The 18,978-nt window shown below is 43.1% G+C and overlaps 1 protein-coding gene and 1 long non-coding RNA gene across 2 annotated transcripts; one reads left to right on the top strand and one right to left on the bottom strand.

The window, feature by feature from the left end:
• The first annotated feature begins 930 nt into the window (after window positions 1-930).
• LOC115173359 (uncharacterized) lies at window positions 931-1,791 on the top strand. Its single transcript, XR_003871592.1, has 3 exons — window positions 931-1,063; window positions 1,251-1,332; window positions 1,524-1,791. It is a non-coding gene; the product is annotated as an uncharacterized LOC115173359 (long non-coding RNA).
• Window positions 1,792-6,267: 4,476 nt separating this feature from the next.
• LOC115173135 (uncharacterized) lies at window positions 6,268-15,870 on the bottom strand. The gene is made up of 9 exons (XM_029731070.1): window positions 15,745-15,870; window positions 14,058-14,162; window positions 13,837-13,903; window positions 13,472-13,625; window positions 13,151-13,187; window positions 12,733-13,043; window positions 6,967-9,970; window positions 6,698-6,779; window positions 6,268-6,530 (listed from the first exon to the last, which is right to left on the bottom strand). The coding sequence occupies exons 1-9, from the start codon at window positions 15,760-15,762 to the stop codon at window positions 6,382-6,384; spliced, it is 3,927 nt and encodes a 1,308-aa protein (XP_029586930.1). The 5' UTR covers window positions 15,763-15,870; the 3' UTR covers window positions 6,268-6,381.
• Between the last annotated feature and the right edge of the window lie 3,108 nt (window positions 15,871-18,978).

The following is an 18,978-nucleotide window of genomic DNA, read 5'->3' as shown; positions in this document are numbered from 1 at the left end:
GGAGCTCCTTCAGATCAACGATATGGTAGGAACTATGCTGAAGGAGGTTGAGAAAAGTGAGGATGACAGTGAACAAGTCTGCCAAGACATCCCTAGAACCTGTTCATCTTTGTCCACTTCTTTGAAGGGTCGTAGTTCCTTGTCTAGCTCTTCAAAGGGTCCTAGGTCAGAGTGTGAGTTAGAGATCAACCTCCCTGGCACTCCCATCCCTGACGAAGTGCCTTTTGATCTGACCTGCCCCATCGTCAGGAGCTCCTGCATCGACACCAGGGACTCTAAAATGCCAGAGATTTCTACAAGTGACCTAAGGACAAAGATGATGGCACACACAGATGAACCCCTGCATCGTAACAGTCCAATGACTGACAGCAGCCGACCACCGAGTGCTAAAGCCTCTTTTCGATCCTCCACTACTCCATCTTTCACCAGCAAGGGAACCTCTTTGGTACCAAAGGGAGATGGGATTGACATTGAAGAGAAGGAGGTGAGCATCCCCAGCAGCTCTGGCCATCTGAGGGAGCTCTTAATCAGCCCAGACATCAGCAGTGCCACTGCATTCCCACTGCAGTACTTGATGGACTCCAGCAAAGATGATGTCATCTGTTTGGTCACCGTACTGGTGATAAGGTTGCTATCGAAGATCAGACCCTCAGCCCTAGATGGACCCTTCCAACAGGCACCAGACATGACAGAAACATCTCAGCAACTCATCAGACAAGTCCTGTCTGAGTTCTGTGCTGCATCCAGATTCTCCAGGACACAGGAATATTCCCAGAACCTGCACATCCACAGGGTGTTCAGAGGTGTACATAAAAACTTGATGGAGGAGTTTGGCTCTTATAACACCCTGCAAGCAGCTATTTCCTCCCAGGACCCTGCATTTGACAGAGTCCTGGTAAAGTCCTTGACCCAGCAGCTGGTACGGGGACGCAAGGAGGCGTCAAGACCAGCTTCTGCTGCAACAAACCCAGCAGACCAGGCTGAGACAGAGAGGGGGGCTGAGCAGAAAGCAAGAAGGAGCTTCCTTTGCTTTTCAATGACCAAACTCAGGATCAACTTCAAGGTATAGCAGGGAGTTAGCATTTGTTTTTTGTTCCAGTTAGGTGCTGATGTTATTGATGTGGCTATGATAAGACAAATATATGAGATAAATATGTTTTTATTCATCACTAAATTGTTGCCTTGGATTCATAAGTGTTCCATTTCTTTATATATTCTCTGTACCATTTTCTTTACCTTTCTCCTGTTAGCGTTCCAAGAGAGGAAACAAAAAGGACTGCCATTCAGTCCAGGAACAGACTGAGATTACCTCTACTGATGGACATTGCATAGGTAAGGATGTTTTAGAGCTCTGCTATAGCTTGTAGTTTTGTTTAGGTGTGTGTTAGAAACATAGAGTATGCCTACCAAACTCATTGCACTGTTATTTATCAAAGTTATTATACTGTATTTCTCTCTCTCTCTCTCTCTCTCTCTCTCTCTCTCTCTCTCTCTCTCCCCATCCATTTCTCTTGTGTTTCTAGCTCCACACATTGAGGCTCATGGTGCTGAATCTCCAGCTGGAGAGGTTTCTCCCTCCATATCTCAGCCTATCAAAAAACAATCCTTGATTGTCAGGGTCTTTTCAGCAATGATGAAGCCATTCAGGCGCTTCACCAAGAAGAACCTGTAACCAGTTACGCTGCATGAAGAACTACTTTTGTAACAGCAAGTGTTTTGACAAGAGGAATTTCTGCATGTCTACCCTTTCAAAGTCTATTTGATCAAATAAATGCAAATTATTTTACAAGAGTTTCAAGTGTTTTGGATGATTGGTAGCACCGAAGCAGCTTTTCTCAGAGAAATGCACTAGTTCCCCCTTGGTTACACATTTATTGTGCAGTTTTTGAGTTGGCAGGACTTGGGGCGGCAGATAGCCTTGTGGTTAGAGCTGCAACCGAGAGGTTGCTAGATCAAATCCCTGAGCTGACAAGGTAAAAATCTGTTGTTCTGCCACTGAACAAGGCAGTTAACCCACTGTTCCTAGGCTGCCACTGTAAATAAGAATTTGTTCTTAACAACTTGTCTTGTAAAATAAATCAAATAACCAGAGCTTGTCTCTAATACAATAGTTGCTGCATAGACCGTCAGATAACCAGATGTTCTCTATTAATTTACTTAGATTGATAAGAGCTTATTAGCAGCAAGGGGAAAACACATAGAGGAGAATTAGCTATCTGCAGCTAGATCAACCCTCTGAGATGTTTTCTGTATGTTGAATATATAAGCTCCAGCAGTTGAGAGTGTATGTCAGAGCAAAAACAAAGCCATGAAGTCGAAGGATTTGTCCGTAGAGCTCAGAGACATGATTGTGTCAAGGCACAGATCTGGTGAAGGGTACCAAAACATTTCTGCAATATTGAAGGTCCCCAAGAACACAGTGGCCTCCATCATTCTTAAACGGAAGAAGTTTGGAACCACCAAGACTCTTCCTAGAGCTGGCCGCCAGGCCAAACTGAGCAATTGGGGGAGAAGGGCTTTGGTCTGAGAGGTGACCAAGAACCTGATGGTCACTCTGAGCTCCGGACTTCCTCTGTGGAGGTGTGAGAACCTTCCAGAAGGACAACCATCTCTACAGCACTCCACCCATCAGGCCTTTATGGTAGAGCGGTCAAACAAAGCCACTCATGCTATAATGTGGATAAACAGTTACTTGTCTAACAGAAAACAGAGGGTGTTCTTTAATGGAAGCCTCTCAAACATAATCAAGGTAGAATCAGGAATTTCCCAGGGTAGCTGTTTAGGCCCCTTACCTTTTTCAATCTTTACTGACGACATGCCACTGGCTTTGCACTGTAAATGTACTCTATAAAATATAAGAATACTACATTTCCTGAACGTATTCTTCTGGTAACATGTTGTAGCCTGCATAGGAACTAGAGGCCCAAGTAGCACAACACTCCACAGCAGCTCAATCTGCCATGCTTTAGATCTTGATGCATGCCCCTTATATTACATAATAACAAACATAATTAGCAATTCAAAAATGCTCTATTCTGAGAACTACTTTTAATCACAGAGTGGAAAACATAGAACCCTACTGTGTGGATCACAATTATGGGTGTATTCTGGAATAAGACAAACCTAAACAGTGAGGGGAAAAAGTATTTGATCCCCTGCTGATTTTGTACGTTTGCCCACTGACAAAGAAATGATCAGTCTATAATTTTAATTTTTGAACAGTGAGAGACAGAATAACAACAAAAATATCCAGAAAAATGCATGTCAAAAATGTTATAAATTGATTTGCACTTTAAATAGGGAAATAAGTATTTGACCCCCTCTCAGTCAGAAAGATTTCTGGCTACCAGGTGTCTTTTATAAAGGTAACGAGCTGAGATTAGGAGCACACTCTTAAAGGGAGTGCTCTTAATCTCACCTTGTTACCTGTATAAAAGACACCTGTCCACAGAAGCAATCAATCAATCAGATTCCAAACTCTCCACCATGGCCAAGACCAAAGAGCTCTCCAAGGATGTCAGGGACAAGATTGTAGACCTACACAAGGCTGGAATGGGCTACAAGACCATCGTCAAGCAGCTTGGTGAGAATGTGACAACAGTTGGTGCGATTATTCGCAAATGGAAGAAACACAAAAGAACTGTCAATCTCCCTCGGCCTGGGGCTCCATGCAAGATCTCACCTCGTGGAGTTGCAATGATCATGAGAACGGTGAGGAATCAGCCCAGAACTACACGGGAGGATCTTGTCAATGATCTCAAGGCAGCTGGGACCATAGTCACCAAGAAAACAATTGGTAACACACTACGCCGTGAAGGACTGAAATCCTGCAGCGCCCGCAAGGTCCCCCTGCTCAAGAAAGCACATATACATGCCCGTCTGAAGTTTGCCAATGAACATCTGAATGATTCAGAGGACAACTTGGTGAAAGTGTTGTGGTCAGATGAGACCAAAATGGAGCTCTTTGGCATCAACTCAACTCGCAATGTTTGGAGGAGGAGGAATGCTGCCTATGACCCCAAGAACACCATCCCCACCATCAAACATGGAGGTGGAAACATTATGCTTTGGGGGTGTTTTTCTGCTAAGGGGACAGGACAACTTCACCGCATCAAAGGGACGATGGACGGGGCCACGTACCGCCAAATCTTGGGTGAGAACCTCCTTCCCTGAAAATAGGTCGGAGATGTGTATTCCAACATGACAATGACCCAGAACACACGGCCAAGGCAACAAAGGAGTGGCTCAAGAAGAAGCACATTAAGGTCCTGGAGTGGCCTAGCCAGTCTCCAGACCTTAATCCCATAGAAAATCTGTGGAAGGAGCTGAAGGTTCGAGTTGCCAAACGTCAGCCTCGAAACCTTAATGACTTGGAGAAGATCTGCAAAGAGGAGTGGGACAAAATCCCTCCTGAGATGTGTGCAAACCTGGTGGCCAACTACAAGAAAGGTCTGACCTCTGTGATTGCCAACAAGGGTTTTGCCACCAAGTACTAAGTCATGTTTTGCAGAGGGGTCAAATACTTATTTCCCTCATTAAAATGCAAATCAATTTATAACATTTTTGACATGCGTTTTCCCGGATTTTTGTTGTTGTTGCTCTGTCTCTCACTGTTCAAATAAACCTACCATTAAAATTATAGACTGATCATTTCTTTGTCAGTGGGCAAACGTACAAAATCAGCAGGGGATCAAATCCTTTTCACTGTAAATAGAGTTGGAGTCTAAGTGTGTATGCACAAAGCCACCTCTTTAACCACTCTTCAAAATATTTGGCAGCCTTTGAGATGGAGAGGCAGGAGAATGAGTGACAGAAGAAGAGTCTAATAAAAGCATGGCTTCTCTCCCACTCCTGCTCACAGCAGCAGTGCAGTGGAGTAGCTTCAACAGCCATAGGCCCAGGGATTTCACATCACATTCCATGATGCAATGCAGAATACGGCTTCACACAGAACAATCACCAAAGCCATTAGATAACACTTCGCACATCACAGCCAAACATCATGTATCACATGAAGATGCATGTGTGATCTCCGGACGTGATACTTTGTCATGGACCTTCAGTTTCGATCTTTGCTCTCTCTCTCTCTCTCTCCCTCAGCTCTCTCTCCCTCTCCCCCACCTCTCTCTCTCTCCCACCTCTCTCTCTCTCTCCCCACCTCTCTCTCTACCTCTCGACCTCTGAATGTTCGGCTATGAAAAGCCAACTGACATTTACTCCTGAGGTGCTGACCTGTTTCACCCTCTATAACCACATTATTATTTGACCCTGCTGGTCATCTATGAAGAACGTTTGAACTACAGTACTTGAAGAACAATCTGGCCTTAATGGTCATGTACGCTTATAATCTCCACCGGCACAGCCAGAAGAGGAATAGCCACCCCTCAGAGCCTGGTTCCTCTCTAGGTTTCTTCCTAGGTTCCTGCTTTTCTAGGGAGTTTTTCCTAGCCACCGTGCTTATAAATCTGCATTGCATGCTATTTGGGGTTTTAGGCTGGGTGTCTAAATAAGCACTTTGTGACAACTGCTGATATAAAAAGGACTTTATAAATAAATTGTACTGATTGATTGATGATTGATTGTATGAAATGGAGTAGCATATATCCATCATGTAAAATGAACAATGAGCACTGTTTCCATGGAGTATAGCACTGCAGCCTTAGGCAATATATATTTGTGTGGTGCATAACATTATCTCATATCACATGCATGGCAAGACATGATTGATGTAATTAGATGCTCTGGAGAGATCCCACCCTCCTTCACCAACACATGTAGAATGCTTAGAAACCACCAGAAACCTGTGAAATGGATCAACAGATGTGGTTGTATCTCCTCTCAAGGTCTGTTGATTTATAGTATCTCAGAATCAGGAACTGTCATCTAACTAAATTAATAGAGAACATCTGGTTATCTGACGGTCTATGCAGAAACTATTGTATTAGAGACAAGCTCTGGTTATTTTTATTTTTTTACAAGACAAGTTGTTAAGAACAAATTCTTATTTACAGTGGCAGCCTAGGAACAGTGGGTTAACTGCCTTGTTCAGGGGCAGAACAACAGATTTTTACCTTGTCAGCTCAGGGATTTGATCTAGCAACCTCTGCGGTTGCTGACCCAACACTCTAACCACAAGTCTATCTGCCGCCCCAAGTCCTGCCAACTCAAAAACTGCACAATAAATGTGTAACCAAGGGGGAACTAGTGCATTTCTCTGAGAAAAGCTGCTTCGGTGCTACCAATCATCCAAAACACTTGAAACTCTTGTAAAACAATTTGCATTTATTTGATGAAATATACTTTGAAAGGGTAGACATGCAGAAATTCCTCTTGTCAAAAGTCTTGCTGTTACAAAAGTAGTTCTTCATGCAGCGTAACAGGTTACAGGTTCTTCTTGGTGAAGCGCCTGAATGGCTTCATCATTGCTGAAAAGACCCTGACAATCAAGGATTGTTTTTTGATAGGCTGAGATATGGAGGGAGAAACCTCTCCAACTGGAGATTCAGCACCATGAGCCTCAATGTGTGGAGCTAGAAACACAAGAGAAATGGATGGGGAGAGAGAGAGAGAGAGAGAGAAATACAGTATAATAACTTTGATAAATAACTGTGCAATGAGTTTGGTAGGCATACTCTATGTTTCTAACACACACCTAAACAAAACTACAAGCTATAGCAGAGCTCTAAAACATCCTTACCTATGCAATGTCCATCAGTAGAGGTAATCTCAGTCTGTTCCTGGACTGAATGGCAGTCCTTTTTGTTTCCTCTCTTGGAACGCTAACAGGAGAAAGGTAAAGAAAATGGTACAGAGAATATATAAAGAAATGGAACACTTCTGAATCCAAGGCAACAATTTAGTGATGAATAAAAACATATTTATCTCATATATTTGTCTTATCATAGCCACATCAATAACATCAGCACCTAACTGGAACAAAAAACAAATGCTAACTCCCTGCTATACCTTGAAGTTGATCCTGAGTTTGGTCATTGAAAAGCAAAGGAAGCTCCTTCTTGCTTTCTGCTCAGCCCCCCTCTCTGTCTCAGCCTGGTCTGCTGGGTTTGTTGCAGCAGAAGCTGGTCTTGACGCCTCCTTGCGTCCCTGTACCAGCTGCTGGGTCAAGGACTTTACCAGGACTCTGTCAAATGCAGGGTCCTGGGAGGAAATAGCTGCTTGCAGGGTGTTATAAGAGCCAAACTCCTCCATCAAGTTTTTATGTACACCTCTGAACACCCTGTGGATGTGCAGGTTCTGGGAATATTCCTGTGTCCTGGAGAATCTGGATGCAGCACAGAACTCAGACAGGACTTGTCTGATGAGTTGCTGAGATGTTTCTGTCATGTCTGGTGCCTGTTGGAAGGGTCCATCTAGGGCTGAGGGTCTGATCTTCGATAGCAACCTTATCACCAGTACGGTGACCAAACAGATGACATCATCTTTGCTGGAGTCCATCAAGTACTGCAGTGGGAATGCAGTGGCACTGCTGATGTCTGGGCTGATTAAGAGCTCCCTCAGATGGCCAGAGCTGCTGGGGATGCTCACCTCCTTCTCTTCAATGTCAATCCCATCTCCCTTTGGTACCAAAGAGGTTCCCTTGCTGGTGAAAGATGGAGTAGTGGAGGATCGAAAAGAGGCTTTAGCACTCGGTGGTCGGCTGCTGTCAGTCATTGGACTGTTACGATGCAGGGGTTCATCTGTGTGTGCCATCATCTTTGTCCTTAGGTCACTTGTAGAAATCTCTGGCATTTTAGAGTCCCTGGTGTCGATGCAGGAGCTCCTGACGATGGGGCAGGTCAGATCAAAAGGCACTTCGTCAGGGATGGGAGTGCCAGGGAGGTTGATCTCTAACTCACACTCTGACCTAGGACCCTTTGAAGAGCTAGACAAGGAACTACGACCCTTCAAAGAAGTGGACAAAGATGAACAGGTTCTAGGGATGTCTTGGCAGACTTGTTCACTGTCATCCTCACTTTTCTCAACCTCCTTCAGCATAGTTCCTACCATATCGTTGATCTGAAGGAGCTCCCTGGAATCCTTAATTCGCCCTAAGTTTGAGATTTCACTCTGGATAGCAACCAGGATTTCCCCAAGGGTCTCTTTGGAAGAAGCATTTTCTGTCCTTTCGGATCCGGATGGCTTCAGCCCTGTGAAGAAATCCTTAAGTATGTTCTTCATATTGACACAGATGGTCTTAGCTGTTGACCAAAGCTTCTCTTCTGATATTTTAACACTCAATTCAGTATCATCCAGTTGGGAGCCCCCGTGGGAGCACTGCAAAACTCTCCCACTTCTTTCCAGGAGCACAGTGTCAGTGGACTCATTTTTCTGGAAAATAGTCGCCATTCCTTTGACAAAGGTTTCCACTAATCCAGGGGCTGTATTCTGAGAGGACATGGAGGCAATCTCTGATGGCGAGCTAGATGATAAGCCAGCCTGCAGACTTTTCTGAAGACCAGTATGGCTGATCTGTGTGATAAAGGAATGACTGGATCTCATCAGCACTTTACTCACTGCCTCTTCTGCCTGAGTCTGAAAGTCATTGCTAGAGAGCTTCTTAATGCTCTGAATCAGACTAGTAGAGGACTGTGTGATTCTGACACTCTCTTCTGAGCTCAGTTGAGAACATTGAGTACTCACACTCAAGTCTTCATTGGGTGAGGGTGACTGGGAAATAGTATAGTCATCAAGCTTTGATAGGACACCATCAACAAGCCAACAAGCATCTAGGGACTCATCAGATGAACTGACAACGGCCAAGCATTTACTCTCCACTTTTGATAACTCTGACTTGTAGATGGAAAAAACACTGCTAAGAACTTCTTGAGTGCTGTTATCCAGATTGGAGAGACAGAGAGCTGGTATTGGTTGGCTCTCACTGGGAACTCTACTAAGTTTGGTGCTGGGTAACTGGACCTCAACAGTTGAAACAGTTGCCTTTTCCAGGGTGTCTGAAGACTCCTGAAGAGAAGCATCCTTAGCCACACCTTCTTCTCGAGCGGATAGAGTTAAAAGGTCCCTCAGCTTTGCTCGTATAAGGCCATAGAGTGTGCGGGCTGGAGAGAAGGTTATCTTCTGTGAAAACCCTGTTTTGTGGTCATTTACAGGAACTGGCCAATCAACTGCTTCACATTTGCCTTCAAATGATGCTATCGTCTCCATGCCTCCCACAAATGCCTTAACAATCACTGTGGCAGTGGAGCTTACAGATGTCAGGGCTGTGCAGCTGGTATTCAGGGGAGCTTCAGTAAGGCTAGGAGCAGCACTAGAAGGCCTAGAGGAAGGAGCCACGCCAGAAGAGCTGCTGACTTTCCTTGTAAGGATGGTGCTCACCGCCTTGAGGGCTTTAGACTGAAAGTCGGGGCTAGAGAGGGTCTGAAGCTTTCTGGACACCACACTGCTAGAGGATCCAGTCTCTTTGAGAAAGTGAGTGGTCCCTTCTTTCCCAGATGGACACTCAACATCAAGGTCACATTGAAGATTGGTCAGAAATTTAGACCCCAAGATTGTCATCTTCTTGGCCAGATCCAATAGGATGTTGTAGTCCTGTGCCATTTTGTCCATTGTGCCGACAATGGCATTCAGCACATCATCGGTCACAGGGTCCATGAGGGGCTCGATAAACCCTACCCACTCTGGCTCAGACGTTTGGCTCTGTAGCTCGGCCAGGATCTGCACCGAGGCTACCCGAATGACCTCCTTGCCTGCTGCTATGTCCTGACTGTCCATAGGGGGGCAACTCCCCGAGCTGGCCTGAATGGCCACTGAGAGGCCAGAGTTAAGCTGGTGTACTACCTCCCCCGCGATAGCATAGCTCAACTCGGAAGAGCTGGAGGAGGTGGGGTTGGAGTGACCCTCAACCAGGGATATCAGGAGGCTCTCTTCCGTTACCCCAAAGAGAGCTTTCAGAGGCTCCTCCATGAGGGGAGCCTCTCTAGTTGCTGGCAAACTCTGCAATGAGGTCTGGGAACTTGAAGATAAACACACAATCACCACTTATGCCATGCAAATGTGACCAGCCAGCTGGTATCTAATCTGGGTCATTAGTGAGCTTGAAAATCAAATGAGAGCAATGATGGTTTACTTCTCATACCACCGTAGTTCTAGAAGCCTAAAGCCAACTGACACGAGTTTTTGCCAGATTTTGATGTTTGTACGACATCAGAATATGATTAATTCTGAAAGGCATGTACCTGATCTATTTATTCGTAGATTACTTTATGGCTAACCCAGTTAAAAATTACTTTCACCTGGACCCACCCCCTCAGGGGCAACATTTCTGACCAGAACTTCAAACTACAAGGTATGAATTCCAAGTTAATAATTTATGATAAGTATGGGTCAGGTCTTACAATTATTAAGTTGAAATATTGCTGTGAACATACTGTCGTGGACGAATGAGAATTAGTTGGGTAACATAGATAATTAAGATGTTTTATTAGTATAACCTCTACGGGCCACGGTGGCAGTATTGAGAATTTTGAAAAAAATACGTGCCCATTTTTAACTGCCTCCTACACCAACTCAGAAGCTAGGATATGCATATTATTAACACATTCGGATAGAAAACACTCTGAATTTTCTAAAACAGTTTGAATGGTGTCTGTAAGTATAACAAAACTCATATTGCAGGCAAAAACCTGAGAAAAATAGATTTAAAAAAAATGAGAATTTTGTGGCTGTACTATTTAGTGTCATTGTTTATTAGATACCATAGTGAGAAAGGATTCAGTTCGCAACTCCTACGGATTCCACTAGATGTCAGCGATCTTTATAAAGTTGTTTGAAGCTTCCATGATTAACAGGGAGCAAATTAGAATGCATTGAAGTTGACGTCCGTGGGATGTCGTCACTTCAATTATGGCCTGCACCTGCGCAATCATGAGACACGAGACATTTAAAAAAAAAAAAAATTCTAGACACAGGTGAAGTCGGGTTGAAACATTACTGATGTTTCACGTTAAAAATGGCTCTAAAGATTGATGCTAAACAACGTTTGACATGTTTGAACAAACATAAATAGATTATTTTTGTAACTTTTTTAACTTTTTGCCTTGACTTCACACACACCCCCCCCGCGCTACTTTTTAGTAGCCACCGAAGCGCTAACAACATGGAACAACTTGGAGTTATTTGGACATCAATTATGAACTTTGTCAAAAGAAACCACATTTGTTGTGGACCTGGAATTCCTGGAACTGCCAATGGATGAAGATAATCAAAGGTAATGGATTATTGACAATAGTATTATTGATATTACATGGTTACAAGATGATGCTAAGCTAATTAGGCTAGCTTATTGTTCTTAGCACAGCACCTGGTTTATTGCAACTTGTGATTTCCCAGTAAAGTTATTTTGAAATCTGGCAAGACTATCATTTACGAAATGTTAAACTATAATTATTTGAATGACAATATTATAATTTACCAATGTTTTCGAATAGTAATTTTGAAAATTGTAACGTTGTTCACCGGAAGCATTTCAGAGAAGAAAAAAATCAGAATTTCACCGCTACTGTAAAATGCGGTTTATGGATATAAATATGAACTTGATGGAACAAAAAATGCATGTCTTGTATAACATAATGTCCTAGGAGTGTCATCTGATGGAGATTGTCAAAGGTTGGTGCATAATTTTAGCTGGTTTCTGCTTTTGGTGACGCCTGACCTTGAATTGAAAATGGATGTTTGTACTTTTGTGGCTATGTACTGTCCTAACATAATCTAACTTTATGCTTTTGCCGTAAAGCCTCTTTGAAAATCGAACAATGTGGTTAGATTAAGGAGATGTTTATCTTTTAAATGGTGTAAAATAGTTGATTGTTTGAGAAATTGAAATTATTAGATTTTTGATGTTTTGAATTTCCAGCCTTGCTAGCAATCCCGTCTCAGGGTTCATTGCTAACCCGTGGCCTCAACAGGATAATATGCTTATTTGAGGTACTTGTCATTAGAAAGTGTCCATTGGACTCTGGTGTCTTTTCAGTTGCACGTCTACCTTAGCTGGGGCTCAGACACTTGGGGCCCAGAGAGAAGAGAGGTCAGACTTGTCGTCATGGGAATGTGTCTTTACCTATGCTTAAACCATGTGAAGGGATGGTGTGATTACTGGGGAACCAATGACTTGTCTCCACAATGTCTGTGAGCAAGTCACACCCTCCTTTTCCTTATTGTGGGGAGGTTTATGGCAGTGGCTGGGACCATGGTCTCTTAGATCTCACACGTATCCTGTGATAATATATGGCCTAGAGGCTCACTCCCTCCAGTGAGCCTGTCCAGGAGTGGGGTCAAGAGGGGGTTTGCTTGAGATGGGAGTATCTAGAGTTGACAATTGATATATGCCATCGGATGAAATGGTGTTTTCGTTCTATACCGTACCTGGGAGGGACAGTTCTAAGGAGACCAGATACTGGGTTATATAATGAACCAGGTTGACATAGCAGTTACTGTCTGATGTGTTTTATGGATATCTGTCATACAAAACGTAACCTTTGTGAACTGTTACTAAGTATCTGTGGTTTGTCAATGTACGTTGAAGGGGCTGTATCGTTGCTATAAAAGATCCCTGAGCCATTCTGTAAGCACCTCATTAAATGATTCATTCGAGAGAATGCATTGGTGGGGTCAAGAACTTTTGCAAAAGTATCTTAAGTATTAAAGATGTAGTTTTAACTCGGACTGGTGTGTTTGTAAATCCTCATTTGGTTATGCGGAAATTAGCCACCACAATACCTCTTAGGCGACCAGCATGGTGATGAGGTTCTGCGAGTGGATTTTTGGCGGCACCCTGCACTGCCATTCCTCCTCCTCTCCTTAGTCCAGTAGTTCATCTCACTGACCAGCAGCCTTTTCTCTCGCTCATCCAGACTGCCTAAGGAATCCTCAGACCCTGTCAGAGAGCACTGGGATTCTGGGGAGGCTGCCCCACTCCTCAGGTCCACACCCATGATACGAGCTAGCGCTGGTAGGAGAATGCGGAGGGCTGTCTGGGTCACGACCTTAACAATCTTCAGACACAGCATGGAGAGCTGCTCGAATGTGAGCTATGGCCAACAAACAGAGTAATGTTTTTGTCAATCAAGCAATTCCATGACACCATTCCCTATATAGCGCACTACTTTTGACCAGACCCTTATGTGGAGAGACTTACGTTATTTTTCATGCCATGCTGAATCACTCTCCATTGGCTAGAGAAAAGAAAAGAAAGGAAACATATTTTAGCTGCACACTGGTGTTGAGTTAGTGGAGTCACTAGATAGCCATGTTAGGGAAAATAAAAGTGTATTTAATTAAGCTATTAGCAAGTACATGAGCCATTTTGTTCTTGATTTACAGGAAGAGTTAGGGGTGTGGTTACGGTGATGTTAGGGTTAGGTGTAGTGTTTGAAATCGCATTTGTGGTTAGAAGGTGCACTATGACTATAAATTCAGAGTTGTTGTATGTGAGGTTGGAGAAAGACATGGGACTTGCTCATCAGTTAGACTCCTCAGGAAGGAGAGGAGGATTGGGGCACAGCATGTCCCAATCTTGAGAGAAGGCATTAGAGTCCTCTGAGCCTCCTTCTCCAGCTGCTCAATGATAGATCCCCTTTCCCGGAAACCACACCCGGGTGTCTGAGAAGACTCTGGGAATCCGCAAAGAGAAATCTAAAGTTGAATCTGAACTTTATATCTAATTTCCTTCACCTTTAGTGATTTGATTGCACTGGACAGGTAAAAGCACATCTCTCTGCGGGCCTCCACTATATTGCTTTCACCTATATAGATCCCTCTCTTCTCAGATCAGTGCTGATGAATTTGAACACAACCTGCACCCAACATGAAGTAATCTCGGACCTGCACCAATGCTGCTGTCCTCCTCCACGGAAGTCTTCTTGGCACTGCCACTGGACTTACGTTTAGCCTACATGACAACAGATTATAGGTCTCATAGAAGATCTAATGTCAGTGTAGCGTCTCCTCCTAATGCTTTAAGGTTAGGATTTAGTGATAGTAAACTAATCCTAGATCTGTGCCTAAGTAGGCAGAGGATGTGTAAAGGACAGCATATTTCTTACCTTGCCTCCAGTCCTGTTCTTGTTGTTCTCATGTGTCTCTGTTTCATCCTTCATATTCTCCACAACTTTATTTTGATCATCCGGGGAATCCTCCCATTTCACGCTCTGGTGGATAAATGAGAGGTCAATAGCAGTCTTAGGTTGTGACTTCATAAAACAACTTATTCGCTCCTATTTTAAACAAAATGGCAATAGTGGTCAGATTTCAGTCCATGGATCAAACCAGTGAGACCTATTGCTGTGGTAGTGACCTACTATACTGTTAGTAATTTCTCCTCTAAACTCAAAATAGGCTAAATGAACCATACCTTGCTGTTGTCTGACATGATGTGTAGCTTATTGTTGTAGGCTATTTATAGTTAATACTAATATCTCCTTTGAAAAAACGTCAGTGAACCATCGGCAGACAACTGAAGTGAATATGAACGTCCTTGAATTATGCCAAAGCATTGTTGAGTACTCGATTCCGATTGGCTGAAGCAAGGGCATTCCTCAAAGATGTCATACACACATGATGTCACAATTAGGCCTAAGTCTAATGTCTATATGAATTGTCAATGTCATTAGAAAACAGATCATAGCTTGTCAAAGTTCTGCCAAAGGAAAATATTTGTAAGTGCACGTTTTTGCGTTTAATTTATGGTTTATCAAGCATCCTCATTCATCACCATGCACAAAAACGTAACTCGCTGCAATCCATTAGCTATAATTCTGAGGTTGCAAAGCTGCAAAACTAGGACATGCAATAAATTATAACCACTTGCACTTAGAATAATTTAAAATCAATGACGTTCTAGGGGGCTTTAACTATTTCAGCATTATGGAGCTGTCCGCTGCATAGAGCTGACACGTTTCTAGGCGTCAGGGGAACGTGCCATCGTGCTGAAATGTTTCGAGTCTGGGCAGCACCTGAGACCGCGGCATGGTGCTGAAATGGAGCAGGGCTCAGTTCTATGGGTATCTCATGCGGATTTTCTTGCTAGCCTATGTATAACGATACTATAATTACATTATTTTCATCCATCCGTCAACAAAAAGGGCATGTCAACGTTTCCCAAGCAATAATGCAATGAAGCCAAGCCGAGATGTATAGTTCTTCATCCAGAGGACGAAGTTCCACTGTATCATCTAAAACCTTCAGAGAGATCCCTTAAAACTGCAGAATAAATTCTCCACAGCTGTTATGGTAGCTAGGTTAATTTAGCGAGGCATGGACAAATCCAACACATAGCGTTTCTACTGAGTCCTGCTTAGAGGTGACTGACTGTCATGTCGCTAGTTGTAATGACGCTTTTAAAACAAGAATAGTTATTTGTAATTGCTCTGGGAGCTAATTATTGCAGAGTCCAGCTACACATCCTGCTCGCTGGGCTCATTATGGACAGCCAACGAGCAGCTCAGGTGAAAAAGTCAGCCAGATCTGATCCCTATAAAATACATGCTACTAGGCTACTGTAGCAACCTGCCGACCTGCACAATCCTCCATGGCACTAATGTTACACGCGCAGTATGGTATGCTAACATCCCACAACAATTCCACAATTGGAATTACTTGCCTAAACGTCCAATCATACTTATTTTCTAATATCAACCATAGTTTCTGCACTTAAGGCAGACCTGCCATTAGAACAAGATGGAATTAGGAAAACTCTAACGCTCGTTAAACGTAGGCTAAAATGAACCTTACCTGGCTGTCGTCAGCCATTATGTGTAGCCCGTTAATTAAGTCTATGAGCCTCTGATACTGCAGCTGTTCTGATAGGCTACTGTAGCTGCTCTGTAACTGTTAAACTAGTCTAATCTAATCTTATCCGTTGAAAACCCCTCAGTGAACCGTCCTCGAACACAATGAACTGATGTCAATATGGACATTAACCTTCACATAAGATATCAAATACATGACGTCAGATATGCCTAGAGGTATTGTTGACTTAATCAGAAAACATATCATAGTGTCACAGTACGTGCTGTTGACAGCCTAGCCCCTGAAATCTGTTGTGAATGTATAGTAATGTTTTTACAATTGTATAACTGCCTTCATTTTACTGGACCCCATGAAGAGTAGCTGCTGCAGCTAAAGGGGATCCATTATAAATACAAATACAAACCCAATGCACCATGATAATACATGCATCAACTTGTTTTGACATATCACATGGGATATGACAGTTCCTGATTCTGAGATACTGTAAATCAACAGACCTTGAGAGGAGATAAAACAACATCTGTTGATCCATTTCACAGGTTTCTGGTGGTTTCTAAGCATTCTACATGTGTTGGGGAAGGAGGGTGGGATCTCTCCAGAGCATCTAATTACATCAATCATGTCTTGCCATGCATGTGATATGAGATAATGTTATGCACCACGCAAATATACATTGCCTAAGGCTGCAGTGCTATACTCCATGGAGACAGTGCTCATTGTTCATTTTACATGATGGATATATGCTACTCCATTTCATACAATCAATCGTCAATCAATCAGTACAATTTATTTATAAAGCCCTTTTTACATCAGCACATGTCACAAAGTGCTTATTTAGACACCCAGCCTAAAACCCCAAATAGCATGCAATGCAGATTTAGAAGCACGGTGGCTAGGAAAAACTCCCTAGAAAAGCAGGAACCTAGGAAGAAACCTAGAGAGGAACCAGGCTCTGAGGGGTGGCTAGTCCTCTTCTGGCTGTGCCGGTGGAGATTACAAGGGTACATGGCCATTAACCCCTGGTCGGGGACGGACATCCAGTGAAAATTCCTATCGCCATTTGCATAACAAAATGTCATTTTTTTTTTCAAATATAGGACTATATTATATCGTTTTAGAGATACACCTCTCCTGAATCGACCCACGTTGTCCGATTTCAAAAAGGCTTTACAGCAAAAGCACAACATTAGATTATGTTAGAGGAGTACATCGTAAAAGTATTCACATAGCCATTTTCCGACCAACCACATGCATCACAAATAACCAAAAAACAGCTAAATGCAGCACTAACCTTTGACAATCTTCATCAGATGACACACCTAGGACATCATGTTACACAATACATGCATTCTTTTGTTCGATAAAGTTCATATTAATATATAAAAACAACATTTTACATCGGCGCGTGACGTTGACTAACTATTTTTCCTCAAATGCTTCAGGTGAAACAGCGCTACAATTTACTAAATTATTATTCGAAAACATTTTTAAAATGTAATATTGTCATTCTAAGATTTATAGATGAATATCTCTTGAAAGCACCTGTAATGCCAGATTTAAAAATAACTTTACTGGGTAATCATACTTTGCGATGAAAGGGGACGCAATACTCTGAAAAATAGGCTAACGTTACAGGTCAGCGCCATCTTGGAACAATCGCATATCAAATCTAGTCTTGTATATTTTTTTAAATATTTCCTTACCTTTGATTATCTTCATCAGAATGCACTTCCAGGAATCCCAGGTCCACAAGAAATGTATTTTCGTTCGAAAAAGTTATTCCTTTATGTCCCAATAGCTTGTTCTGGTTAGGGCGTCCTGAAGGCTGCAACAAAAGTACCGTTGTGCGTGCGAAACCTCTTACCAAAAGTGATTTTTTTTTACATTTAGGTTCGTTCAAACATGTCAAACGTTGTATAACATAAATCTTTCGGGCCTTTTACAACCACAGATCCTATAACATTCAAGGGGGACGATTTCATTGTCTTTCAAAACGTTTTGAAAGGTGGGGGTAGCCAGGGGCGCCGGCGTCATAATGCGTTCCATAGCCTCTCTTTCAGGCATTTTTCACAGTAGGAGACCCAAACCACTTTGTAAAGACTGGGGACATCTAGTGGAAGCAATAGGAAGTGCTCAATGAACCATAGCTCACAGTGTGAGTGATAGGCACAGCGCTGAAGTTGAGTCCGCAATTCAGAATTCCACATCCTGTTACGATCGGTCTCGGGGTTTTGACTGCCATATGAGTTCTGTTATACTCACAGACACCATTCAAACAGTTTGAGGAACTTTAGGGTGTTTTCTATCCACATATATTAATTACATGCATATCCTAGCCTCTGAGTTTGAGTAGGAGGCCGTTGAAAATGGTGTAGCGCCCCCTATCCTAGGCGACCGTCAAGAGGTTAAGGCCAGATTGTTCTTCATCTACGTAACATTGCAAAAATCAGAAACTTTCTGTCCAAAAATGACGCAGAAAAATTAATCCATGCTTTTGTTACTTCTAGGCTGGACTACTGCAATGCTCTACTTTCCGGCTACCCGGATAAAGCACTAAACAAACTTCAGTTAGTGCTAAATACGGCTGCTAGAATCCTGACTAGAACCAAAAAATTTGATCATATTACTCCAGTGCTAGCCTCCCTACACTGGCTTCCTGTTAAGGCAAGGGCTGATTTCAAGGTTTTACTGCTAACCTACAAAGCATTACATGGGCTTGCTCCTAACTATCTTTCCGATTTGGTCCTGCCGTACATACCTATACGTACGCTACGGTCACAAGACGCAGGCCTCCTAATTGTCCCTAGAATTTCTAAGCAAACGGCTGGAGGTAGGGCTTTCTCCTATAGAGCTCCATTTTTATGGAATAGTCTGCCTACCCATGTGAGAGACGCAGACTCAGTCTCAACCTTTAAGTCTTTACTGAAGACTTATCTCTTCAGTAGGTCCTATGATTAAGTGTAGTCTGGCCCAGGAGTGTGAAGGTGAACGGAAAGGCTGGAGCAACGAACCGCCCTTGCTGTCTCTGCCTTGCCGGTTCCCCTCTTTCCACTGGGATTCTCTGCCTCTAACCCTATTACAGGGGCTGAGTCACTGACTTACTGGTGTTCTTCCATGCCGTCCATGGGAGGGGTGCGTCACTTGAGTGGGTTGAGTCACTGACGTGGTCTTCCTGTCTGGGTTGGCGCCCCCCCTTGGGTTATGCCATGGCGGAGA

This window comes from Salmo trutta, chromosome 34, assembly GCF_901001165.1.
Source record: "Salmo trutta chromosome 34, fSalTru1.1, whole genome shotgun sequence".
Lineage (NCBI taxonomy): Eukaryota > Metazoa > Chordata > Actinopteri > Salmoniformes > Salmonidae > Salmo > Salmo trutta.
This window is presented reverse-complemented; position numbering and strand designations above follow the sequence as displayed.

What these genes read in the sequence shown, in the direction of transcription:
- LOC115173135 (XM_029731070.1), bottom strand. An exon ending in GGACAGCAGCATTGGTGCAG is followed by an intron (nt 13,626 to 13,836) that starts GTCCGAGATTAC and finishes GCGGATTCCCAG; the next exon opens with AGTCTTCTCAGACACCCGGG. An exon ending in AACTCAGGATCAACTTCAAG is followed by an intron (nt 6,780 to 6,966) that starts GTATAGCAGGGA and finishes TTCTCCTGTTAG; the next exon opens with CGTTCCAAGAGAGGAAACAA.